The sequence below is a fragment of the Pteronotus mesoamericanus genome, unplaced genomic scaffold (genome assembly GCF_021234165.1).
Source record: "Pteronotus mesoamericanus isolate MK-2021 breed Mesoamerican mustached bat unplaced genomic scaffold, CSHL_Meso_final contig_164, whole genome shotgun sequence".
Classification (NCBI taxonomy): Eukaryota; Metazoa; Chordata; class Mammalia; order Chiroptera; family Mormoopidae; genus Pteronotus; species Pteronotus mesoamericanus.
In genome coordinates, this window is record NW_026555065.1 from 31,310,652 (window position 1) to 31,338,211 (window position 27,560).

Genomic DNA, 27,560 nt, shown 5'->3' on the forward strand with positions numbered 1-27,560 from the left:
TAGGTGTAGTGATGGATCTGAGCCAGACTTACTGAAATGATAATTTTGCAATATATACAAATATTGAATCATGCTGTACACCTGAAACTAAAATGATCACTTATTCCTCAATTTTTTTAAATTGCACTGTCCAGTAGGTTATACCACACACAGCCATGTAAGTTAAAATTAAATTAAAAATAAAATTCTTGCCCTGGCTGGTGTGGCTCAGTGGATTTGAGTGCTAACCTGTAAACCAAAAGGTCACCAGTGGGATTCCCAGTCAGAGCACATGCCTGGGTTGTGAGCCAGGTCCCCAGTAGGTGGCGCGCAAGAGGCAACCACACATGGATGTTTCTCTCCTCTTTCTCCCTCCCTTCCCCATCTCTAAAAGGAAATAAAATCATTTTTAAAAAAGTTAAAAAAAAATTCTTCAGTCAGAGCCATATTTTAATTGCTTAATATCCACATTAGGTAATGGCTACCATACTGGGCATTACAAATATAGAACATTTCCATCACCAAAATTCTGTGAGACAGCAGTACCTTGAATGGTAGGTATGACTAAAATCAGCTGATAAAACTATAGAAGTTGTTTTACTCAAACTTCACAATGACCTATATTTACAAGAAAATTTGCGGCTCAGAGAAGTTAAATAAAATTTTCTAATATCACCTAGATATTAAAAGCTAGGATTTAAATCCAGTTCTGTCAAAATTCCCTATTTTCACTTCAACATGACATAAGAGGCAAAGCTACAGAAGATGGTCTGCTTTGGAATGCAATAACATACTGTAGGTTGGAAAGAAACTGAGGTGTTGCACGTACCTCAGAATGCTTTAATTATGTAAAGTATTTTCAGATCAGCAGCATCTGAGATTAACTAAGGGCGCACAGACAGGAAGCAAGACAGGAAGTCAGAGGTTTCTGTGGTTTTAATGTCTACCTCAAAACTCCATGATCCAATACATCTTACAGAAGAATAATTATAGATTTAAAGGTGCAACTTCTCTATTTGTCTCACCTCACAAACAAAACCCAGATTGCAAAGAGGTCTTACCACATGGAACAAACCCTAACACACAAATCCTGATGCTTTTCCCAAAGTGTGATGCTCCATGCAGGATGCTAGTCGTGCTTCAGCAAGTGTCAATCTACCACATGGAAGCTACTTCATGTTTACTGAGTATTTATTTAGTCAAAAGTACCGTATTTTGCCAATGTATAGTGTGCCCTTTTTTGCCCAAATTTTTGAGGGAAAAATAAGGATGCGCATTATATGTGAGTAGTACTAATTCTGTACCTATATAAATGTTTTTAATTCTTTTATTTGTGCTTATGTGTTAAAAGTGTAACTCTAGAAAGCAATAACAATATCTGTAAACTAATACCCTGGAATATATTAATCAGTTTTGTTTCTAAATATAAATAAATAATTGAATAAAAAAATTTTTTAAAGGTTTTTTCCTGAAAGTTTGGACCAAAAAATGTAGGTACACATTATCCATAGCAAAATACAGCAATAGTTTGTAAATACCCCATAAATAATCAATGACCCACTCATTTTGCTTTCTGTGGGAAGTGGTTCAAAATACTGGTGCTTATGACCAAAGGGTTCATTTTATGTGAACAGATACTTCATGAATGCCTGATACAAAGTAAAAACTGTTAATACTAAACTAACTGATGCTTCTGTTTTGTTATACTACCTCTCAATTTTACTCAGTTCCTATTGTGTGTCTAGCAATTTGGGTTCAAACAGTAACTCAAAGAACCTCTTATCCTTTTTAGATAGAAAAGACATATATCCTTGTGAGAGAGAACACCTTAAGGCATCATATCTTGGTCAGAATTGAAGTACTTGCCTTTGTGGTCCCATTAGCCTGTAACTATTTCTACTGAGAATGTCCAAATCCAAGCCCACTTGATTTTCAGGGGGTCTGCAGCAGATGTTACAGAGGCTTTCACAGCACCACTTCTGGGTTGGCACAGAGTGCTGAAGACCCAGGCCTGTCTTCTTCAGTGGATTCCATCTTTAACCTGAAGCAAAGGAAAATACAAAACACTGTAGAGGAAGTATATGCAAAATTGGTTGCTTGGCACAGTTCTCTTTTAGAGACAGCTCTTCAGGGCACTACTATCAAAACAAACCCCCAACTTTTGTTCCCCAGCCACTGTCAGCTATTTTAGCCAAGAACAGTCATTGTTCTAACCTATCCGTGCAGGACAAATTCACTCAGGGCATATATGAAATAAAAGTATTGCGATCAGAAACATGACTAACCCATGTAGTTCACCCCAAGAAACCATCATTTCAATCAGTTACATTGCGGGCGGAGGAAACCAAGCGCTTTGGGTCAAAACAGCAGGAAAGAATTAACTTGAATGCAGGATGCAAGAGGAAGCCTTCCACTCTGTTAACTTGATATTTTATCTACTTCATACTTTGTCTATCTTAGAATATATAAAGCACTTTTCATATATTACCTCATTTTGCAAGTACTATGTCATCTCCATTTTAGAAATAATGTAAGCAAGGTTAGAGACTTAATGGCAGACAACTTAGCTTAGTGGTTAAGATAATGGGTTTAAGTTGGACAGAACTGGATTTGAATCTTGGGTCACCTGCATAATTGCTGTGACCTTGGGCAAGTTATGCAACTTCTCTAAGCCTCAGATACCCTTACTATAAAATGAGGGCACATACCATCTACCTCTTATAACTGTTGTGAAAATTAAATGAGGTAAAATATAAAATACTTTAATATGTTGTTTCTATTAAGTGTCCAAGATCCATCACCTGATGAGTAGAAATGCAGATATTCTGCCTAAAAATTTCACTTGTCATAAAAATCTTGAAGCCAGGAAAGTCACTTATGCACTCATAAGGTCCCTTCCAAATCCAAGGTTTGGCATCTTTTAAGAAAAAGAATTTACTTCCTCCTTCCCTTCATTCCCTACTTAATAGTGAAGACTCCAATGTATTCTATAGAAAGTTACTCAACAACAAAATCGTACTTCCATCGAAAAGAAACTAATTTCTCTTCCAATTGGCAAAGCCTCCTAACTGGAAAACTAGATGCTTCACAAGACATGATCTTAGCCTTCTAAGGCTTTAAAAATAGCTTTGGAGGAATTCCCAGAGGCTTCCATTTTTTATTTTGCATGTTTATATCCCAAAAAACATTTCTATTTTTCCTAACAATGTTAAGATATGAGTTTGCTCACTTAATACCATAATTTCAGGAAGGTATCAGCACACATTTTGCCAAGTAAGTACTGAAAGCATGCTCCTTCTGCCCTTGTGCATACAAAGACCACGTGGTTTCTCTGGTTAATGTCTTTCCTTCTCAGCATTAGATCACTCAGCACTGAAACTGACGTGGGCAAAGAGGTACTCACATAAAAACCATCAGCATGGTGGTGTTTTTAATAGAAAATTCTTTATTGCTGAATCAAGTTATTTATGGTGTTGGTTTGTTTCTAGCCATCACTATGTGTACAAAATAAATGTAAGTAGCAGGAAGCACTACACATGGAGTATGCTTACAAACAAGTATACAGGGTCTGGCACAAATAATGCCCCTTTTTTTATTACAACATCTTTTATTACAAAACGGTAAGCATGTAATTCTGTAACATAATATCATACTCAAGCACAACATATGACATTTTAGGTGAAATGTTCAAATTAAAACTGTAAATTATTACACCCATGCTATTATCCTACCAACCACACTCAAGCAGGCCTTACTTCTGCCAGATCCTCTATATCAAACCCAACTGAAATGTCATATGTGACAACTGACTTATGTATAAGGTTATTCATTTTGGAGGAAATAACAAGACTGTAAACTACTTAAATGTCCAACAATAAAGATTAAATAAATTATAGTTATATACATATATTAGATCACTATGTAACTTATTAAGAATGTGGTCACTATTTACACATTTGGAAATCTTAGGCAGAAAAAGTAAGGTACATAGTAGAATATGTATATAGAAAGGGAAAGTGTATGTACATATATATTTGCTTATATCCGCATAAAATACCTCAGGAAGGATACACAAGAAACAGCTGACACTGTTATCAGGGAGAGGAATCAGCTGGCTTAGCAGACTTGATTGTATATACTTTGACTCCTTTTGAATTTTGAACTGCATGAATGTATTGCCTATTCAAAAAATCACATTAATTTAATAAAGCTTGAGAATGATAAAAATTATGGGAGGCCTACAACTAGCTATTACTACATTCCATACACTAGTTTATACCTTTCTCATACCTTCTGCCTGTAAGAATAACAAACACAAACTATTCAAACTAACTATTTTATTCAAACTAACGTATATTAAAGGGAATCAGGCAAAATTACACTCAAGGTCACTCGGCAAAACTTTTTACAAGAAAAAATATATACTAAATAAATGAGTTGCTTACTTTTAGAAGTCACCTAACACTTACTATATACCAACTAGTGCCTGGCCTTCATATATGTTGATCTCCAAAAGCTGAGCCTCAGATTAGTTCACTGACTCACCAAAAGTCACTGTAATGGTAAACTGTAGCACTGGAATTTGATTTAGCCTTGCACTAAGATAAGGGACCTGACCTTTTTTAAGTATATCTTAAGCTTTTTAAGGCATCCTCACATTAGAATTGGTAGCTCCTCTTAGGGCTCACTAAAATCATCTGACTTCAGAGTTTGCTGCTTAGTCTCACTAAGAATACTGGAAGGCTCTGAACAGACACAATACCCACTGCGGCTTCCACAAGCCCAGTAAGGAGCTGGGCCCTGCAGACACGGAAGAATTCAAATGTACTGGTCTGAAGTCCTCCCAAGATGTACCCTCTCACTCAGGGAGATGTAATTCAAAACAGGGCTAGGCTAATAACAATACTTTTTCCATGAAGTAAAATGAATCCAGGCATTATCCAGGAACACGTTCACGGTGTACATAGGGCAGAATCTATTGTTCCTAAGTCACTAGGCCTTGGGAAGCAAGGCAGACCCAGCATTGCAGAAGCCCACGTGGAAACAAGCCAGGCAGAGCATTTCACTGCCTTCCTCCCATCTTCACCAGCCAAGCTTAATTGCCCTGTGTTGAGATAAAGGCCTACTACCAGGATACATGGCTCAAAAGGAAGACAAATTCAAAACAATTAGGGGACAAAATTAAGTGCACACTTACCACACCAGCACTGACTGGAGACAGAGAGAGAAAGCTGAGAAACAGGAAGTGGCTTTAAGAAGTGTCCTCAGAGCCTGATTGGCTAACGAGTAAAGGCAGATTTCCTCCTCCTCTACCTTAAAAGGTATTGAAATAACCCAACCCCTTCATTATCTGTTAAGGAACCATTGATGCTACCTGCACTACTTTAGGCTGAACTTTTTAAATTAACTTTTCTTTTGAGTTAATGTACCTAGCACAAGAAAACACAGCTAACTCAGACTCTTTATGTATATTCTTGTTTAGATGGGCTTACTGAAAATAATTTTCGTTCCTTTAGGATAACTTCTTATCCTTTGTGACCTCAACATGGTTAATTTTTGCAAGGTAATTTATGCAAGGTTTCATTATAAACAATCGAGGTCAGTTCAAAGTAGCATTCAAGTTAACAGGCTTAGTGGACAATAAGTGGGTGGTCAAAGGCTTAGCTTTGAAGTAAAATTTAGCAGTATAAACAAACTTTATTAAATTAACCCTTTTCTTTCCAGTTACTTTTCCACCATTTATTACCCCTAGCTCAAACCCTTTTGACTTGTCAATTCTTCACAAATTTATTGTTGTCTAAAAGATATAAAAGCTTCTTGCTCTAAACACTTCTTTGGGTCTTCATTCTCTTGCGAAGTTTCCCATGTCCATGCAAAAATTCAATAAAATTTGTATACTTTTCTCCTGTTAATATGTCTTTGTCAGTTTAACTTTCAGGCCCATCCAAGGAACTTAAAGGGGTTGAAGAGAACTTTTTTATCCCTTAGAGTAGCAAACGAAAACTTATATTTCAAGGTGCTGCACAAGGATATTCTGGAATGTATTTCGTGTGAATTGTGATCATTTCCAGGATACTGTCTAGCTGCATTATCTGGAATAAATTTCTTAAACTCTCTGAGACTCAATTTTTTCTTCTACATCATGGTGATAGTGAAGTAGGATAGTGAGAAGCTAGGGCAAGTAGAATAAGGGAAACTGAGACAAAATAATTAAACAAGGCCAAACAATTTGAGTAATTTACAGTTCCCTAATGAATGAATCGCAAGGTTTTATCTTCCCTAACCAAGGACTCAGGAGCAAATGGTTTACACATTCCATACCATCTTAGGGCAGACCGGCCTTGGTCCCAGTCCCTCTTCAATAATGTTCTTTAAAAATAAAACTAACCAGAAAATAACCCTGATCGCTTCACACACATTTTGATGAATCAATATATTGAAGGACACACCTGAGAAGCTAATGAATATTCTGTTAAGACCTTGCCCTGAGACTTCCCCTAGGATTTCAACAGGCCAAACCAAGATAACAAGCCTGAACAGCACCCTCTCCCTCCCAGGAGCACACCTGCACTGTTCCCTTCCCCATAGGCGTGCATCTCCTAAACTCCCCCATGCTCATTTTGATACGTTAATGTATTAAAAATGCACCTAGAAAGCTGATGAATATTCTACTAAAACCCTTCCCTGAGATTCTTGCTTGCAGAAGACAGATAAAAACCCTCAAAACAAAGACCCAGTGTGGGCTCACTCCAGACAATGCCCATGCCCGCTCCTGGGCATGAACTTCTTACTTTCCTTCTCCTAAACTCTAAGAGTCCACATGAGACTTGCAACCAAGGGAACAGCAGGCAGCGGCATCTCATCCTTGGCTTACCTCCTGGACCTGTCTCCAAGCCCCCTTTTTCTCTGACTTCCCAGTGAGCTCACTTCTTTTACTGTAACTTCTGCTTCTTAGAGAGCCAAAACAGCCCCTCCTCATTTCTCTCCTTTTGCTTCTTCCATCTCAAGCTCTTCCTTTTTTTCCACTGTCCCCAGCTTTAATAACCATAGTCTCAAAGTCACCCGGACTGCTGTTGTGAAATCTTTCCTACATGAAGTCAAGAACCCACACACTCCCAGTAGGCCAGAGGCAGACCCACTTCAGACCCAGACCCTATGCAGTAACAATAGTAATACCTATTGAGGACTTGTAAGAACTTTAATATCATAAACTGTGACCAAAATTTTGGATTTTTTCTGCTTGAGCTTTGAAGTTGATTGCAGAGAATAAAATTGTATTTTGGGGCTCCAAATTGCCTGCAGAGCCAGCAGCCTCCACCCTGTGCTGATTGTGCTGTTTGACAAATTGTACTCTTTGCATCATTGTTAAATAATACTCCCTGTACTATAATTGCGTGATCAAAGACAGCCTTTTCACTCTACAGGCCCGGGCTGAAACTAGGACTTGATAAATGCTTTATTATATATTACCCACTGTTCTCACCTCACAACTCCGCAAGTTTGATCACTGAGTCAGCCAACCATTGAAAATCCAGCTGCCCCCACCAACAGAAAACAAATGATGTAAGTGTACAGTCTTGTTTCCGCTAGCAACCTTTCTTTTTTTTTACAACAGCTCCTTCCAACTTTTGCCTTTATAAACCCAGCCCTATCACCTCCATTTTGCAACACATGCTTGGTTCACACTGAGGACTACGTGTCCCAGTTTGCAAATTATTACCTGAATAAAATCTTTAAATTTATTTAAAAAGATATATCCAGATTTCTGTTTACACTATTTCCCTAACATATATACAAATATATAAGAGTCTAGCAAAATGACTAGTCCATAGTGCATGCTCAATTCGTATGCTCCTTCCTTCCCTGCTCATGACCCACTTTTGTGATTAGCAGAGATGAAAAAGTAAATAAATGCTTGCATGAGTTTACTTATACTATTCTATTTGTACATCATACAGTTCTTTTTGGATACAAGTAAAGCAATGAAAATCAGTTTTTCTCCTAAATTCCATATAGTTACAGATCTACACTCACCCGTAATTTTCTACTTTAGTACTAGCAAGACTATCTTGCAGGTTTTCTTCTCCAAAGAGAGGTGCCTATGGATCATTTTGGAATCCCAGAAGGGTGATTGTAGGACTCTCTGAAATCACTGTGGGAAAGCTACTCTAGTAAAATACCAAGATAACATACAGAGGCAGAGATTTACGGCCCCCACGTGTTTTAAGGGTTGAAAAGGAAAAGCTGCCCAATCTCTAAAGAAGCTTCTTGGAGAGAGGAATGAAGAAGATTGAGTTGCAAACGCTGAAATTAGCTGACTCTGTAGTCCTATAGGGAGTATTAAAAATGTGTAACTTTAACCTTGAGTGGCTCTAAATGGGAACTTTTTGGCCATGCTTAGCACTATATAAGTGAAATCATCTGCCCTCAAAGAACCTTGCTGACCTATGCAATGATCTACTTGAACAAGAGGATCATTACAGCCCCATAGGTTAATGCAGCCACACCATGTGACAGTGAGTGAAACAGACTCTGTGTTTGGGATGTATTCAGGAGTCAGGCTGCTCTTCCCCCAACTGTAGGTCTAAATATTCTTAAACAATTCAGGGAAAGAGAGGTGTGTGTTCTTAGTAAGGTGTTGGCAAACAACAATCTCCTCACCCTTACACACACCCTAAATTTGCAGAAGAATTCATTTTGGTTACACCTCTACTTAACAACTGACATAAACATTATATAGCACCAAAGATTTACCCATTATCCCCAATTCTTGATGGTGCCATTATAAACAAAAACAAAAAAAGCAAAAGAAAGCAAAACTGTGGCTTGCCCTTCCCCCTCTCCCCACCGCCCCTGGCGCTGTGAAAACACCCTTTCGAAAACTTCCCTTCTCATCCCTTTCTTTAATCATCTCTGTGACAGCTACTCTGTTCATCTCTGTGGCTCCTACACTTTTTTTTTTTCTCATCCCTCTTCCACTTCTATTCTTCCTTATGGCTCATCCTGTTGCATACAGTCCCTGACCTTGAGATACCTAGAATCAATTTTAGGCCCTTCTGCTTAATCACAATCCTTCCTCACTAGGCTTTTTGTCTAACTTCTTCCTATTTCTCTGGACATATAATTCTTTCCCCTTCCCATTTTATCCCATCTGTACTTATGCTGATATTTCTTCTCGTCTTTCTTCCCCATTCATCAGGCACTGGGAATCTCCTGAAACTTGGCTACTATTTTGCTTTCCCAAAGTTGAACAAATTTATGATGCAATGCAATATGAATATTGCTGGTAAATCCATGGAAATGGTATCTTGTTTCAACGTGCTTTATAAATTATAAATACTCAAAATTTTTAAATATTTAATTACAATCACAAATTTGAAATATCAGGGGTTTTCTTCTAATGATTTAAGCTTCTTAAAAAATACACAAATATAATGAATAAAAGGCCCAGCAGTAAACTCACATTTATACTCTACAAATTGTGAACAAAAAAGAGGTTATACAATAAACCTTAAAGGCTCAGAGGGGGCCACATGTCAGGCCTGACAAGCTCAGTGACCAAGAGTAACCACACAGGATAATCTGATCAGTTTCCTAACTGGGCAGGCCATAGCAAGCAGTCACATCCCAGGCCAATAGTTTCCTTAGCAGAGGTCAATCTTTACCTTAAGTGAGCTCTGTCTATGGTTCTTGTGTATCTAAAACAACATACCTTTGCGATATCAGAGTAATTTTCTTCTCCTCCCCCTCAATGTCCCAACCAGAGGCATCAGACCCAAGACCACCAGAGCATAGGACCACAGAACCCCTCATTGTTTTCTTGTTCCCTGCATACCTCCTCTGTGCGCTACAAATGTTAATTATTAACTATCTTGTACCCACCAATGTCAAAGAAGTATGTGTTTCTCCATTTTGCCTTTTATCCAGTCCTAGAGATATATCCCTGCTATGCTTTCTCCCTTCCCCTTAATCTACCACCAAAGGATTTCATGCACCTTCCTTGTGTCTTCTCCTTTGATTCCAATGTACAAAATAAACTGCAAAACGGCCATTCTCCACAGCATCTAAGATCTTGCTCCCTGACATATGTTGGCAGTTTGCCTCCAATAAACTCATAAAAATTCACTACAGGGTTCAATGTTTCTTAGTGAACACAGTAATAAGTGTTTAAATTATTGTCTCTTCCCCCTCTCTTTCTCTTTTTCCTCCCCTCTCTTCCCTATTTTCCTTCTGCTCCTGCTATTTTTCATTATTTTATGCATTATAGGATTTCAGAAATTTTACTAAAAAACATTTTTATACTTTTTTTGAACCCACATAAAAAAAATATATCTACTTATAGATTGCTTCAGCCACTTGAGTTGCACGATCTTATGTATGAACTAAATAGTTCTTTACCAAGACATGGGTGCTACTTGCTCAGTCAGATATGAAACAAAACCAACCAACTGGTCATTAAGAAGAGTCCCTATTTTAAAGAACTATTTGTTTAATATTGGCTTCATAAATCCCTGCTTATCATAAATTTTACTTTTTGAAATATGAACAGTTTCCCAGTAATTATGTACCTGTATTTCAGCTTGATCAATCCATTTTCCTATCATTTTAATGTGTTGATCTAGACCAAGGATTTTCAACCTTTCTCATCTCGTTGCACACACAAAATAATTACTAACAGATATTTTTGGCCGATCTGACAAAAAAATAGGTGTAATTTTCATTCATTCACACTGGATGGCTATTGCTGTGTTGGCTGTTATCTTTTTATTTTTTATTTTATTTTGTTTTTTGGATGATCTAAAGGAAAAGAGGTTAGTTCTCATGACTAAAGAGAGGTATTGCATGTTTTAAAAATTCTTGGCCACACCAATAGAAAGTCACTGATCTAGACTACAGATAATATAGAAATTTAAATAAATCTTAGGACTATCACATTATAATCAGTGATACCACCTAAAATGTTCACTTATTAGAATATAAAGTCAATTTTCACGGTTAACTCTTCTCTTTAGTTATACTTATTTTGACTAATTTATCATTTTTCCTTAATAGTTTTCAATTTATTATGACAATTATAAGCATACAGTAAAATAAAACACCAACAAATGCCTAAAGCTGAACAAATGCCTAAAGCTGAACAAATGCCTAAAGCTGAACAAATGCCTAAAGCTGAACAAATGCCTAAAGCTGAACAAATGCCTAAAGCTGTCCAGCAAAAGTGGACGGCGGGAGAGTAGTCTGAATTGGGTTATGAGGTCCCCTTCTGGGGTACCTCACCTCAGCCATTGAACTCACTTAGCTGGCCGTGAGTCTGTTCCAAGCTCCGGCTAGAGGGGCATCCGCCAGGCTCTTCCACAGGGAGGAGTCCGTGGCATCTCCTGCCCAGTCTACCCTTGCGCGGAGGCCCGCTTTCTGGGAACTCACCTCCCCGCAACTCAGGGAGAGCCCTGTTGGGGCTGCTATTGGCCCTTGTCTCAGACCTTCCCAAGGGACACGTGGTAGAGTGACGAAATGCACTCAGCTCGTAGCCCCACTGATGAGCTTCCCTCCGCCCTTCAGAAAAGCTGCCTCTTCTGGAGGAAAATATATGAGCCCCATACCTTAAGGCCTTTATCGGTTAGGGTGACTTCCCACAATACATGGCAACATGCAAATATAGAAGGGCGTGCCTTCAGTGTCCGGAGCAGGCACCGTCTCGCCGGGACGCGCGCACTGCGTGTTCTTGCTTTTTGACTCTAGGCGGGCGACTCTTGGGAGAGGGTTGTTGACGTCAACATTCAGGCTCCATGGCGGCTCGGAGGCGGCGGGGGACTAGCAGCAGTCGGGCGCGAGGTTCGGAATATTCATGGTTTGGGGACAGAATGCGGGGGGCGGGAAGTCGGAAAAGGAACGGCGCCCTGTACTCTAGACTCTCCCCTCCCTTGCTGTCGCACCCTGACCCGCTCTTGGCTACCAAACTAGTTTTAGTAATAAATATACAAGATTTCTGTTTTCAGGGGTTTGGGAATTACAGAATTGTGGACCTGTAACAACTAACACAGTGCCAGCACTGTTGTATATCTCTAAGGTCATCCAATTAAATTATTTGTACGATGCATCATTATTTTATGTGTCACTAAGAAAGGAAAAACGCTTCCAGTTAACACGATTCATTGCTTACATATCATCCATTGTAAGATGCATCCGGGTTTCAGAGATAGTAAAATGCAAGTCTTAGAATTGACGAAGTCTCTATTTTCTGCATTACTGAGTACATGTTCTTAACTGCACTCCATCCTACAGATTCGGTATTATCATCATCCTGCGTATTTTATAGTTGGGGCAACTGAGGTACGGAGATAAAATAACTTCTGCCAACTTTCACAGCTAAAAGAGCTGAGCTCTAAGCTCTAAACTCTGGGCTCTAGAGCCCTCTACTTAACCATTATCTCATACTAGCATACATAGTTTAGGGGGGTTTAGGGACACAAGTAAACAAAACAGATAAGCAGGATATGAGACTCATGCCTCAAGCTATGAACTCACAAGAGCCCTGAGGCTCCATTTTACTTTTTTTTTTTTTTAACTGATTGTCAATTTATTTAAAAGGTTAAGTATCTGCAATGATGACTTCAACCTTGACTCCTGGCTCAATGTTGATTAAAGTAATCTGTTTAACAATCTCTGAAGGACTGTACAAGTCAATCAGTTGATTGTGGATCCTCATCTGAAACCAACCCCAGGTCTTAGAGCTCCACAGGGAGTTTTTCTTGTAGTGGTTCTAAGAGCCTTGGTAGGCATCCAAACTGGTCCTTAACCTTTGAGAATTCTTTTCCTATGCACCTGTGATCAAGTCAGCGCACACCTCCAAAAACTTTACCTTGCAGCTGACTGGAGAGGAATTCTTTTTCGGTGAAATCGCCACGTCTCCTTCCATGGGTGTCTTTCTGGTATCTTTAAAAGCCATGTTTGCGGCCTGGCTGGTGTGGCTCAGTGGATTGAGCCTGGGCCTGGAAACCAAAGGATTTCCAGTTCCATTCCCAGCTAAGGCACATGCCTAGTTTGCTGGCGAGGTCCCTGGTTGGGGATGTGTGAAAGGCAACCGCCCAGCGATGTTTCTCTCCCTGTCTTTCTCCCTCCTTTCCCCTTTCTCTAAAAATAAAATCTTATAAAAAAGACACGGATGCAGCAGGGCTTTTTGATGGACTTGTTCCTCAGACCCTTATTAAGAGTTGTTGTTACTTCTTTGTAAACTTACAAAACCATCCTAAACCATTTCTTTAAAAAGATGATGTTTTTCCAAAGTAGGATTCTGTTTACTGTGTACTCATTCTTTGTTTTGCTTTTTCTCTGCCCATTCTTGCCCTTAGCTTCTATAGCATCAAATAAAACTGACAATACAGTTACAGATGACCCTCCTCCTGCCAAGAAAACTCGAAATTGCCAGAAGCACGGGTTGAAAAAGGAGCCTGTGGCTGGAGGAAAGGCTGATAAGGACAAAGCAGAAGACAAGCAAGGTCAGCTTAGTGTGGTAGGCCAGAGAGGACATAGGCCTGCAAGAAGGTCTCTGGGGCGGAGGCGGGGCGGGTAAGGGTGGAGGATATCTGTGTTTTCAACTCCTATGTCTTTCTTCTTGAAGCCACAATAACTTTCTATCTCTTGGGCATACCATTTTCTTGGAACCTTCAGTTTCATGATTTGAGACAGATTGAGGCCTGGACAGATGAGGATTGCTTGGGAAGGGTAGAGTTAGTTATGATGGGTTTCTTTCTAACTTGATTCCCATACAAATAGGCGTAGTACATGTCTGCCTTTCCTCAGAGTCTGTGAAGACCTTGCTGTTAAAGGGCAAAGCTCCTGTGGACCCGGAGTGCACCTCTAAGGCGGGGAAGGTGAGAGATTCCTGAACCCATTGATTTCTCAGAGACCAGTGTTCTATAGGCATTGGGATTCTCATCTGGAACATTGCTAGTGCTTATTTTACAAATCCTCACCAAAATATTACTAGTGATTAATCTTCTGCAAGGCTAAGAGATGGGAGTGGTGGCGTTAGAGGTTCATAATCAGGGTATTTTTTACATGGCTAACTTCTGGGGTTCTCATCAGCTTTCCATACCTCATTCTCTTTCTCAATTAGAAAATTATATCAAGGAGGAAATGAGAAACAATGCCCTGGTATGGCATGAGTTACAGATGAATAGGAAAAGATTTTAAGAATACAAAAGAGCAGTTGTTCTTTTTGAGTCATGATCTCTTTTATATGTATGTATGTATTTAATCCTCACCTGAGGACATATTTACTGATTTAGGAGAGAGGGTAAGAAAGTAAGAGAGAGAAAGAGAGAGAGAGAGAAACACCCATGTGAAAGAAACATTGATTGGATGTCTCTTGCATGAACCTGGGACTAGGGACCAAACCCACAACCCAGACACACCTCAACTGGGATTCGAACCTTTTACCCTTCAGTTTATGGGAAACATTCCAACCAACTGACCCACACCAGCCAGGGCAAGAGAAGATTTTCTTTAACTGACTTAGAATTGTTTGTATTTTTGTAATTACAAAAAGACAACATGTTTTTTATTATAGAAATGACAGATCATGTGCAAAAGAACAAACTTTTGCATTTCTTTCCCTGGACAATGGATGTTGGTAGTGCTGGAGAATGATACCTTGAGGCATAAGAAAATTTAGAGCCTCACTTAGGATCTCATCAAGACTACAAATGTCAGCTTTTTCTTTTCTCTCTAGGCCCATATCTACTGTGAAGGGAATGATGTGTATGATGTCATGCTAAATCAGGTAAGGAGAGAACCCACTCTACTTATGGGAATTTCTTCTTGATAATTATTGATAACAGTGCCCCAATGACCAGACCTCTAATTCTGGAGTCCCTTGTATTAGCCACATTTTCCCTAGCACAGTCGACCTAATAGTGGAGTCCTCAGTTAAGAAGCAGATTTTTTTGCAGATTTCTTGTCTTTTATTGAACCTGTGAACTCACTGTTCATATCATTTTGCACATTTTCTGACAGGTTATTGGTTTTTCTAGGCTTCAAATAACTTTATATATTATGGAATATAACCTTAGGTGTAACGGTGACTTTCAATGTTTTTCATCTCATGGCACACATAAACTGATTACTGAAATTCTGCCACACACCAAAGAATATATCATATTTTTTTTGCTGATCTCACCAAAAAATAGGTATTATTTTGATTGAATCACACCAGACAGCTATTGTTGTGTTGGCTTTTGTCATTTTTTTATTTGACAGCCTAAATGAAAAGAGGTCAGTGTCCCTAATGAAATAGTCAGGTATTGCATGTTTTAAAGATTCTTGCACCACAACAGTTGTAAATTAATGGTCTGTAATATAAATTGCTTCTGTGTTGTCCAAATTTCTCATTTGCCTTTTGATTTTCTTTTTTTTCTAACAGCAAGTGTTAACTCTTATTGTTTTTTTAATTATATTTTATTGATTATGCTATTACAGTTGTCCCAACTTCCCCCCCTCCACCCAGCACCCCCCACTCCCTCAGGCCATCCTGACACCATCGTTCATGTCCATGGGGCATGCCTAGGTTCTTTGACTACTCCATTTCCTATACTGTACTTTACATCTCCATGGCTATTCTATAACTACCTATTTGCACTTCTTAATCCCCTTACCTCTTCACCCACTCCCTTACACCCCCCTACTATCAGGCAGCCATCAAAATGCTCACTGTATCCATGATTATGTCTCTGTTCTTGTTTGCTTAGTTTGTTTTTTAGATTTAATTGTTGATTGATGTGTATTTATTGCCATCTTGTTGTTCATAGTTTTGATCTTTCTCTTAAATAAGTCCCTTTAACATTTTATATAATAATGGTTTGGTGATGATGAACTCCTTTAATGTTTTCTTGTGTGGGAAACTCTTTATCTGCCCTTTGATTCTAAATGGTATATGTGCTGGGTAGAGCAGTCTTGTCTGTAGGTCCCTGCTTTTCATGACTTTGAATATTTCTTGCCAGTCCCTTTTAGCTTGAAAAGTTTCTTTTGAGAAATCAGCTGACAGTCTTATGGGAACTGCTTTGTACGTTAACTAACTTCTTTTCTCTTGCTGCTTTTAAGATCCTCTCTTTGTCTATAACCTTTGGCATTTTTATAATGTGCCTTGCAGTGGGCCTCTTTGCATCCATCTTGTTTGGGACTCTGTGCTTCCTGGACTTGCATGTCTGTTTCCTTCACCAAATTAGGGAAGTTTTATTTCATTGTTTTTTCAAATAGATTCCCAATTTCTTGCTGTTTATCTTCTACTTCTAGCATCCCTATGATGTGAATGTTAGAACACCTGAAATCATCCCAGAGGCTGCTTACACTATCCTCGTTTTTTGGATTCTGCTTTCTTCTTGTTCTGATTGGTTGTTTTTTGCTTCTGTGTTCCAAGTCATTGATTTGATTCTCAGCTTCACCTGTCATTTCCCTGTAAATTGTTCTTTATTTCAGTTAGTGTATCCTTCATTTCTGACTGAGTCTTTTTTATGCTGCTGAAGTCTTCACTAAGTTCCTTGAGCATCCTTATAACTGGTGTTTTGAACTCTGCATCTGATAAATTGCTTATCTCCATTTGGTTTAGTTCTTTTTCTAGAATTTTGTTCTGTTCATTCATATGGGCCATGTTCCTTTGTCTTCTTATTTTGGCAGCCTCCATGAGTTTGTTCCTATGTATTAGATAAAGCTGCTATGACTCTCTGTCTTGGTATCATGGCCTAAGATAGGTGTCCTGTAGGGTCCAGTCTCCCCTGGACACAGCCTCCCCTATCACCCTGGGTACTTGAGGTGAGCCCTTCGTGTCGGCTGAGTAGACCCTTCTCATGTAGTTGAGCCTTGATTGCTGTTGGAAGGTCAATGGGAGGGATTTACCCAGGCCAATCAGCTGCAGGGACTTACTGTGACCACTGACCACCAACCTCTGCCCTTAGTAAGGGATCAGCTGTGTAGGGGCAGGGTGGTGGTGCTCTGATATGGTCTGTAACTGTGCAGTGGGTGCATGGTCCCTGGGGTTTCCCAGGTGGTGTAAGTTAAGGTCAGCCCCCACAGGTGTTCGGCCTGAGGCTACCCTGCCTGAGCTGTAAAGCAATCTGAGATGGCTGCTGTTTGTATTGGACTTGGGGGTTCCCAGGCGAAGCCAAGCTGTGTATCTAGGCTGGCTACTGCTAGTGCTGGGCCTGGGGCCTCTTAGCAAGAGGTATGAGGGCTGGGGACCACTGAGGCCAGCTGTTGCTTGCTTGATAGAATTTAGGAAGTTGTGAAGCATGAGCCAAGAATAGCCACTCATATGGAAAAGTCACAGTTAACAGTTTGGGTGGGCCCATAAGTTGAGTGTATCAGAGTCTCAAGGGATCTCCAGAGTAGGGCAGACAGTGTTAGCCAGGTTGATAGAGTCTCAGATATGGTACCTGCCTGCCAGCTCTGTGGCTCTCTTGGGGGAAGGCTCAGAAAAGGGACATTGGCCTCTGCCTACCTTTTTGTCAGGGGGGAAGCTTTCCCCCAGCTTCCACCTTGATGCCAGACACTCCAATTCCTCCCCATATACCCCTGGGGCCTTTCAAGCTGCTACCCTGGTGCTGGAGCTCAAAAGTCTGTGTGCAGGTTTTTAAGAGGAACTGCTTGGGACTCCAGAAGTTTCTTCCACCAACTCAATCCCCACTGGTTTTTGCAGTCAGAAGTTTGGGAGACTTACCTTTCTATTACTGGAACCCTGTGCCTTGTATGGGGCTGGGACTCCTTGCTCCCAAGATATCCCTCCCAAATTTTTATCCACTACACATGGATGTGGGACTAGCCCTTTCTGCTTATCCGCCCCTCCTTCCAGTATGGATGCATGTGGCTCCTTTAATTCTGTAATTGTCATGCCTCCATTCAACTTGATCTCTGATGGTTCTGAGTGACGGTTGTTCTGTATTTCAGTTGTAATTTTGATGTGGCTGTGCGAGGAGGCATGCCGTGTTTACCTATCACCTTTTGATTTTCTTTATGATATAGTTTCTGCTCTTAAAGAAATTTTAAATTTTTATGTTAAATTTGTTAATTTTTTCTTATTAATCTTTTCTTCTTTGTTCATATTTATTGTTTTTAATACATTTGCCTGGTTAAATTATATATCCTGAATATATATCTTCATATTTGAATTTATTGGTCCATCATACATAATTTTAACCACTACCTGGTATTCATTTGTTACTACTTCTTTCACATAGTATATCACAAGCAGATAGAAAAGATCTTAAGTCCCCTTTTTTTGTATGTGTCCTCACTGGGGATCAAACCTGCAACTTTGGTGTATCAGGATAATGCTCTAACCAAATGAGCTACAGTCCAGGGATTCAGGCCCCTTTTTATTCTAACATCCCATGGCTTTATAATGTGAACAGGCAGAAGGTAGGAAGGGGCAGCTCACTTAACAAAGAAGAGGGTCTGAATAACCAGGGCTCAACCTTACAGCACAAGTTGCTATTCCTTATCATGGACTACTCCCTCTCTTCACTCTGAGTAAGTCATTTACAATATACCTCTTTTAAGATACTAGTCACATTGTCTCTGGATATCTCCAAGTCATGTCAGGTTAGGTATGGGACCGATGTGGCACTGGTTTCTCCCTGTCCTCTATCCCTTCTTAACATTGTTTTGCACTCAGCTCATTGTCAAATTGCTGCAGCTGACAAAACAAAGCTGTAAGTAGAACTATTAAACAGTAATTGTCTAAACAAACAAGCATCATAGTTATAGACTTCTGAGGCATCAAAATTGTTTTCATTTGAAAACTAATTATTGGGAATGGATTGGAAGCTGGAAAAACCATTATGGCCTAAGAAGTAGGTATAGAGGGAACTGAGACAGGGAAAAAAACTGAAGGAGCCATTCAATATAGGATATTTAAGATTGGGTGGAATGTTTTAGGAAGCTTCCAAGCTCCGGTTTTAATTCCTAGGAATCCAACGTTTATTATAGAAACCCTAATCCTTCCTTAAATCCTTAGTCTTAGAGGAATCTGATTGCCTTGCCCCATGCTGTCCTTTTCCTTTCAGCAATTACTGGCACCTCTGACCAAGGAAGAGTCATTGGTTTATGCAGTTTCTATTTGCAAACCTCTGTTTTATATTTGTCTCACTTATCATAGACCAATCTCCAGTTCAACAACAATAAGTACTACCTGATTCAGCTGTTAGAAGATGACACCCAGAGGAACTTCAGTGTTTGGATGAGATGGGGCCGAGGTAACAACTTCTGTTACGGATTTTCTGAGTTCTCATTCACAAAGCCAGAAGCAACTTAGTGAGTGGCCAATGATCCTCTAGGTTTAAATTGATGGAATGCAGACACTGTAACCTGGGAGGGGCTTAAGAGTCGAATTGTGCTTTCTGTATTTGGGGAATGGCAGACATTTTCATTAGGAATTTCCCATTGGAACAACAATGAGCAGCCTGTTGAGAGTCAGAACTCTCTGTGATTGGTCTGCAAGTGCTGCCCATGGACTATGGCAGTTAGCAGGAAACTAACATCAATAAGACAGATTCCCCAAGCTTTTCTACTTTCCCTTCTCCCCGATCCTGCCCATTTGTTAGATGCTAAGCATAGACCTTAGACAGGTGACTTGTTACTATTAGAGAGCTCTTCTGGGATTAGGGGACCAGTCTAATGTGTGGCATTTACTTTGCAGTTGGGAAAATGGGGCAGCACAACTTGGTGGCTTGTTCAGGGGACCTCAACAAAGCCAAGGAAATCTTTCAGAAGAAGTGAGTGCTAAGAAATGAGTATAAAAAAATAACCTTCTTCTTCTTGGAGGTATCTTCTTTAAGAATTTTATAAATGTGATTTGGCCTAAATGATAATGTCTTTCCACTATGACATGCTGTGACTAGAACACCGTACTGCATTCTTAGTAATTATATCACCTGGAACCCTGAAATTGACTACAAACAGAAGTCCTATCAATAATATATTTAGCACATGACCAACAATTAGGAAATTTGGGGAAAGTTGGATGAGAATATACAGTTAGAGTTTTCTGGGTGTTTTTAAAGATCTTATTTATTTTTTAGAGAGAAGGTAAGGGAGAAAGAAAGAAGGAAAGAGACATCAATGTGTGTTTGCCTATGATGTGCCCCCTACTGGGGACCTGGCCCACAAACCCAGGCATATGCCCTGGCTGGGAATCGAACCCGAAGCCCTTTGGGTCACAGGCCAGCACTCAATCCACTGAGCCACACCAGCCAGGGCTACAGTATTTAAAAAAATACTTTTACTGTGGATGGATGAAGAACTTTCTGGAGTCTCTAGAAATGTTTCCTTCAAAGAAAGGGATTGGATAGGGATCTTGTGTCTTAAATCTCCAATGACTTTTGGTGTTCCGGGGCCTCTGGGGAGCCCAAGTGTCCTTTTCCCCCACTTTTTGGGGGGGTTCTCTTTGCCTCCAGAGCTTTACTATTTATTCAGTTTCCTAATTTAGAATCCAGATTTATGGAAAGTTGATGTGTAAAAGAACTCTGTTATTGGAAATAAAATTTGGAGATGTTCTGAGGAAACAATTGTAAGCCCATCCCTAGTAATAGACCCTTATTGATAAGATTTTCTCACCACCTTGGATTCTACAGATTCTTTGACAAAACAAAAAACAATTGGGAGGATCGTGAGAAGTTTGAGAAGGTGCCTGGAAAATATGATATGGTACAAATGGACTATACCACCAATACTCAGGTAAACTCTGACTGTACATTTAGGGGAAAAACTGTTTCCTCTTAATCAGAGTGAAGTCCAGCGGAATGACTTAGGTCAGGTCCTAGACCAGAATAGGCCAGAGTATCTTGAGTCTTGCTGTTTCCTACCTAAGAAAAGATTACAGTTCCCTCAGAAATAGCTTTCACTCATCTGTAATTTTCAAGGGGCTATAGAATGAGGATAAATGTGCTTTTCTAGTATCTGTTATTTACTAAGGTTCTTTTAAGATCTTAAAAGTTTAATGTTATCAATGAGAAGAGGAGTAATAAATAGTCAAACATAAAACTACATTAAAAGTTGTCTTCACTTCTGGTCATACAGGGTAGAGCAAAAGCAGGCTTACAGTTTGTATGGAAAATAATACAACAATTAATAAACAATAATACAGGAATGAACTATGTTTCATGTCCTTACAACTGTAAACCTACTTTTGCCCCACCCTATATACTACAGTAAAAATTTAAACAAACTGAAATGCAAACAGGATGTTGAAAACTGTCCTGGAAAAATCCTAGTCTTTTTTTAAATTTATTTTATTTATTTTTAGAGAGAGGGGAAGGGAGGGAGAAAGAGAGGGAAACATCCATGTGTGGTTGCCTCTTGCACAACTCCCACCAAGGACCTGGCATGCAACCCAGGCACGTGCCTTGACTGGGAATTGAACTGGTGACCCTTTGCTTTGCAGTCCAGCACTCAATCCACCGAGCCACACCAGCCAGGGCAGGAGGGCCTTTTAGGCTTATTCTGAGTGTTTAACTATGGCAGGCAGAGTAGGACTAGAAGGTGGAAGTCATACTGAGTACTCTAACTATGGTAATAATGGCATGGCCCTGTGTCAAATAGAGGCTGATATTCACCTTCCAGGGATATCGTAGAGCTAGTCCTTGCAGGTAGCTTAAAATAGATCCTTTTAGATTTTATTATATATTTATTTTTTGGCTACAGAATGAAGAGGAAACAAAAAAAGAGGAATCCTGTAAATCCCCCCTGAAACCTGAGTCACAGCTAGATCTTCGTGTACAGGAGCTGATAAAGTTGATCTGTAATGTCCAGGCCATGGAAGAGATGATGGTAGAAATGAAATATGATACCAAGAAAGCCCCACTTGGTAGGACTTCAGGTTTTATCCTACATTCTCTCTTCATATTTCGTAGTTCCTTGAACAGGATCTTTCATCACCATAATGACTGAAAGCTTGCTGATAGTAATGGAGAAAAAGAGATTTGGGGTGAGCGATTGTGTGGGGGGAGGAGGAACTATTTTGAAAGTGAAAAGTGAGAGTCTGTGTTGTGCAGGACATAAATACAGTTTACAGGATGGAACTTCAGTTGTGGTGTCTGATCCCTTGCTGGGTCTGCAGGGAAGCTGACAGTGGCACAAATCAAGGCGGGTTATGAGTCTCTTAAGAAGATTGAGGATTGTATTCGGGCTGGCCAACAAGGACGAGCTCTCGTGGAAGCATGCAATGAATTCTACACCAGGATCCCTCATGACTTTGGGTACACCCTGTACTGTTGCTTCACTTTGGTCTTCTACCCAATTACATCCCTTGCATCACTCCAGCAACTATACTCTTTCTAGTCTTCCATTTCTGTATCACCTTGAATAGATACAGAGCCAAAATGATTTATAGATAGCCTAATTAATCAGCTTACAAATATGGAATGCAGTCTCCTGGCCTGATTACAATCCTATTCTCTGACCAAGTAGAAGTCACCAACTCAAGAGAGAATGGGTTTAGCTATCCAACCAACAAGTAAAACACCTTCAGGCATATCACCCCCTATTTCCCATTCTTTAAGGTGACTGTAACCATACTAACACCATTTCTGTGAACTCAAATATTAGGAACATAAATTCACTTATCCTTGTTGATTCTGTATTCTTGTGCTTATTTATTCCTTCTATCGCTTTATAGGGCTCTGTGACCTAGAAATAACCCTGAGTGGTCTACTTCTGCTTCTAGACAGGACTATACCAAAACTATTCCTTATTGATGGCATTGTATCTTATTTTTTTAAAAGAATCCTATAAAAAAAGAATTTCAACTCTAGTCTCAAATGTCAAAATCTATATAGTTTGTTTTATCCTACTCAGATTATATACATCATATCTCTATGTTTGAAAGTTAAAATCTCTACAGCTCACGCGCACTCGCGCGCTCTCTCTCTCTCTCTCTCTCTCTCTCTCTCTCTCTCTGAAAACTCGTTTCTTATACCTTTTCTAAAGGACCTATCTTGAATCTGTTATTTTTAGTCATGTGCCACACGTAAGAGACTTATTATGGGTTATATATCTGTCCTTAGACTCCGTACTCCTCCATTAATCCGGACAGAGAAAGAACTGTCAGAAAAAGTACAACTACTAGAGGTGAGAGATGTGTGAACTGGGAAGTATTATATCTCTTGTCCCAGTTGATTCCCATATTGATTCTATATCTCATCTTGCCAGGCTTTGGGAGACATCGAAATTGCCATTAAGCTGGTAAAGACTGAGCTGCAAAACCCAGAACATCCATTGGACCAACACTATAGAAAACTACATTGTGCCTTGCGCCCTTTAGACCATGAAAGTTATGAGTTCAAAGTAAGACGAACGATCATTTATTTTCATACCTTTAAGACCTACTCTTCCCCGCCCCACTGTTCTCTGGCTACTTCTGGTTAAGAGCAAACTTTCATATAGGACAGAATTTCTATTTACCAGAACTTTGGGGAGATGGAGCTCTAACTGCCTTATGAGACCATCTGAGAGCAGTAAGGTCTGCTAGTTTATATCAGAGGCCCTCAAGTTCTTCAGCTTAGCTTGGTCTCAGAGTCCACATTGGCTATTTCTTTCATTCTTTTTCATTTCACAGGTGATTTCCCAATACCTGCAGTCTACCCACGCTCCCACACACAGTGACTATACCATGACCTTGCTGGACGTTTTTGAAGTAGAAAAGGAGGGTGAGAAAGAAGCCTTCAGAGAGGATCTTCATAACAGGTCTCAGTTTAGTTTTGGGTTTGCGAAGACATTCCCTTGCCTGAAGTGCAGTTATGGAACTTAAGAGGACTATGGCAGAGATAGCTGTTTTATGTTTATAGTCTGTGTTTGCAGAAGAGCAACAGAGACTACAATAATAATGGCTTTTCCTTAGGATGCTGCTATGGCATGGGTCCAGGCTGAGTAACTGGGTAGGAATCCTGAGCCATGGGCTTCAAATTGCCCCACCTGAGGCTCCCATCACAGGTTATATGGTGAGTGGAAATTGAACCCTGGAAGGAGGTACAAGTAAAAGGATACAATAATTTTCTCAGTTCTTTTTTCCCTTTTTCCCCTCTAGATTATGATTAGTGCTGCCCTTCCCAAGCATTAAATTAGCTCCCTTTTTTACTATGTCCCTCTTTATTTAAATTCCTAAATTTATTTATCCTTTCCCCCCCCAAAAAGCAGAGATTGACCAATGCTTCTAGCTTCTCTGGAACATAACTGTGAGGGGAAATGGAAAAGGGTCTCTATTATGTTTAAGATTATAGAAACACAAGGTCAGTGGTATGAGCCTCCCTTCTAAAACAATAGGCTAAGCAGCTGACCTTGGTGTTTGTTTATATATTTCAGTTTGGAAAAGGAATCTACTTTGCCGACATGTCTTCCAAGAGTGCCAATTACTGCTTTGCCTCTCGCCTAAAGGATACTGGACTACTGCTCTTATCAGAGGTAAGACAGGAACACATCTATGAGCTCTAGTTTTTTATTCCTTTTTTTCCAAAGAAAAATTTGACCACCAGAGAACTTGAGATGGGAGCCAAGTACCATTTCCATTGCATTAGATTCGTCTGCTATAGGGGAAGAAAGTTCTGATGGGACTCTCTGTTGGCTTTAGAGCCAACCAAGTCTAAGCAGGATGTGGGCGTTCAAAGACCTTTTTCTTTGCAGGTAGCTCTAGGTCAGTGCAGTGAGCTACTAGAGGCCAATCCAGAGGCAGAAGGATTACTTCAGGGTAAACACAGCACCAAAGGGCTGGGCAAGATGGCTCCCAATCCTGCGAGTTTCATCACCCTGTAAGTACTCAGCTTGGAGGACCAGAAGACTCCTTTTTGCTAGTAGAACTCTTCTTTCTCTATTCCAACCTGTGAACCAGAGGCAGATACTGATATTCTCTCCTCCATTTGGCAGGAATGGGAGTACAGTACCCTTAGGACCAGCACATGACACAGGCATTCTGAATCCAGAGGGTTACACCCTCAACTACAATGAATTTATTGTCTATAACTCCAACCAGGTCCGTATGCGATACCTTCTAAAGGTTCGATTTAATTTCCTGCAGCTGTGGTAATGTAGATATTAAATAAACCAGAGAAGACATCTTTAAGCAACAAAATAGGCGATATTGTACTTTAAGCTTTCTTGTATTTTATGTAATAAAAATAATATAAATCTACCACTGACTTCTTTGGGCTTTACTTCTGCAAGCACATATTTCTTCTGATGTTAGTGTATCTTTATTTTTATTTTTTAATGACTTGAGAGAAAGAGAGAAGAAAAAAGAGAAACATCAATTTGCTGTTCCCCTTATTTATGCATTCATTAGTTGCTTCTTATATGTGCCAGATTAGGGTCAAACCTGCAACCTTGATGTATTGGGACAATACTCTCACCAACTGAGCTACCTGGCCAGGACTTGAAGTTAGTATGTCTCCATTTCAAGGACAGAAACTACAATTGTTCTTTGTATCCCACAGATAGCTAGCTACGGGTTACTCAGGATCCTGGGTTTTGTTTTTTGGGTTTTTTTTAATTAAAGTATATTTGACATATGTACAACTTTATATGAGTTTCAGGTGTACAAGAAGGTTATACAACATTTATGTACCTTACAAAGTGATCACCATAATAAATCTAGTAATAGCCATATGTCACTGTACAAAGTTATACTAGTGACTATATTCCCTATGTTGTACATTATATCCCTGTGGAATCTGTTCTTTCACAGTATAATAGCCTCTGCACATTGAGGAATACTAATTGAGTCTATTGACTTCTGCCATTTAATTCCGTTTTTCTCCAAACTGGAATTTGTTGGTAATTTTTACAGGAACGGTAGAAGCAGCAAAGACTGAATTGGTCCTTTTTTCCAATACAAATCTTCTCACTTGCCTTTTCCCCTGTTTACCAACTGCAGACCGGGTCTCCCGTCACCTTAAGACTCAGCAGATGTCCAAAAATTTGTGAAGTACCTAAAGGACTGTCCCTAGGCCTATATACATCTCAGGGAGAAAAGGAGAGGAGAATGAGTTTTAATATATCTTGCTTCATTTAAAAAGTACCAAAGTCCAAGTCAGATCCAAAGACTTGCTGATTATTTACATACCTAATACAAATAAACACACATACAACATACCTCCTTAGATAACAATGAAGGGCTTTTTTAATTTTTTAAAAAATTTATTGATTTGAGAGAGAGAGAAACATTAATTTGTTGTTCCATTTATTTATGCATTCATTGGTTGATTCTTGTCCCCTAACCAGGGATCAAACCCACAACCTTAGCATATCAGGTTGACGCTCTAACTAACTGAGCTACCTGGTCAGGGCAAAGGTTATTTACATGAAAACAATAGCCTGTAACTTTCTAGAGATCAGACTGCTAATATCTATCAAAATATAAAATATAAAATGTACACACCCTGCCCTGGTCAGTGTGGTTCAGTTGGTTGGAGCATCATCCCATAAATTGAAAAGTCATGGGTTTGATTCCCAGTCAGGGCACATGCCGGAGTTGCTGGCTCAGTCCCCAGTTGGGGTGCATGCAAGAGGCAACTGGTTGATGTTTTTCTCTTGCATCAATGTTTCCCTCCCCCTCTCTCTAAAATCAGTAAGTGTGTCCTTGATTAAAAAATTAATTTGTTGGAGTATCTCTCCACACCATGCCCCTCTCTTGGGGAGTGAATAGAAACTATTCTCTACAAAAAAAATAATAATAATTAAAAAAATAAAACATACACACTGTAAAAATTACAGATGTACATATGTATATAGATAACGTCACTGTAGCACTGTCATATGCAAAAAGGTCCATAGATAAAGAACTGGTTAAATATATTCACTCACTGAAAGACTGCTGCTTTTAAAGCTGAGTAGACTACACACTTTTCCAAAAAGTAGAAGAGAAGGGAGTACTCTCCAACTCATTCTATAAGGACATATGAAACCAAAACCAGATAAAGATATCACAAGAAAAGCAAACTATATACCAGCATCCCTTAAGAAAATACAAACAAAATATTACCAAGCTTAAACCAGCAACCTATAAAAAAGATTATACACCATGACCAAATGAGATCATGGGAACGCAAGACTGGTTCAACAGGTGAAAATTGACCAATGAAGGACATAAACCACATGACCACCCTAGAAGATGCAAAAAAGCATTTGGCAAAATCCAACACCCTTTCATGATAAGCATTCAACAAACTAAGAATGAAGAGAACTTCTTCAACTTAATAAAGGACATCTGTGAAAAACCCACAGAAAGACTGAAAGCTTTCCCCCTAAGGTCAACAAGACCAAAAATGTGCTAAATACTTCCATTCAACGTTGTATGGAGTTCTAGCCATAGTAATTATATAAGAAAAATAATAAAAAGGCATCCAGATTAAAAAGGAAGAGGTAAAACTATATATTTTAAGATGATATAAATACAAAAAGCCCTACAGAATACACCCAAAAAGAAATTAGAGGTAATAAGTTCAACAAGATTGCAGGATACAAAATCAGTATACAAAATTCAATTTTCTATACATGCAACGAATGATCTGAAAATGAAATTGAGAAAATAATTCCACTTACAATAG

At 39.4% G+C, this 27,560-nt stretch overlaps 1 protein-coding gene and 1 pseudogene across 1 annotated transcript; one reads left to right on the forward strand and one right to left on the reverse strand.

Annotated features, from left to right (window-relative positions):
• Nucleotides 1–11,659: 11,659 nt before the first annotated feature.
• PARP2 (poly(ADP-ribose) polymerase 2) lies at nucleotides 11,660–25,088 on the forward strand. The gene is made up of 16 exons (XM_054565191.1): nucleotides 11,660–11,811; nucleotides 13,329–13,475; nucleotides 13,780–13,850; nucleotides 14,711–14,761; nucleotides 19,127–19,223; nucleotides 19,667–19,742; nucleotides 20,601–20,703; nucleotides 21,670–21,832; nucleotides 22,085–22,223; nucleotides 23,031–23,094; nucleotides 23,176–23,310; nucleotides 23,582–23,709; nucleotides 23,864–23,963; nucleotides 24,325–24,423; nucleotides 24,643–24,767; nucleotides 24,883–25,088. Exons 1-16 carry the CDS (start codon nucleotides 11,766–11,768, stop codon nucleotides 25,040–25,042), a joined length of 1,704 nt encoding a protein of 567 aa, XP_054421166.1. The 5' UTR covers nucleotides 11,660–11,765; the 3' UTR covers nucleotides 25,043–25,088.
• LOC129064113 (40S ribosomal protein S20-like) lies at nucleotides 12,569–12,925 on the reverse strand (annotated as a pseudogene).
• Nucleotides 25,089–27,560: the final 2,472 nt, after the last annotated feature.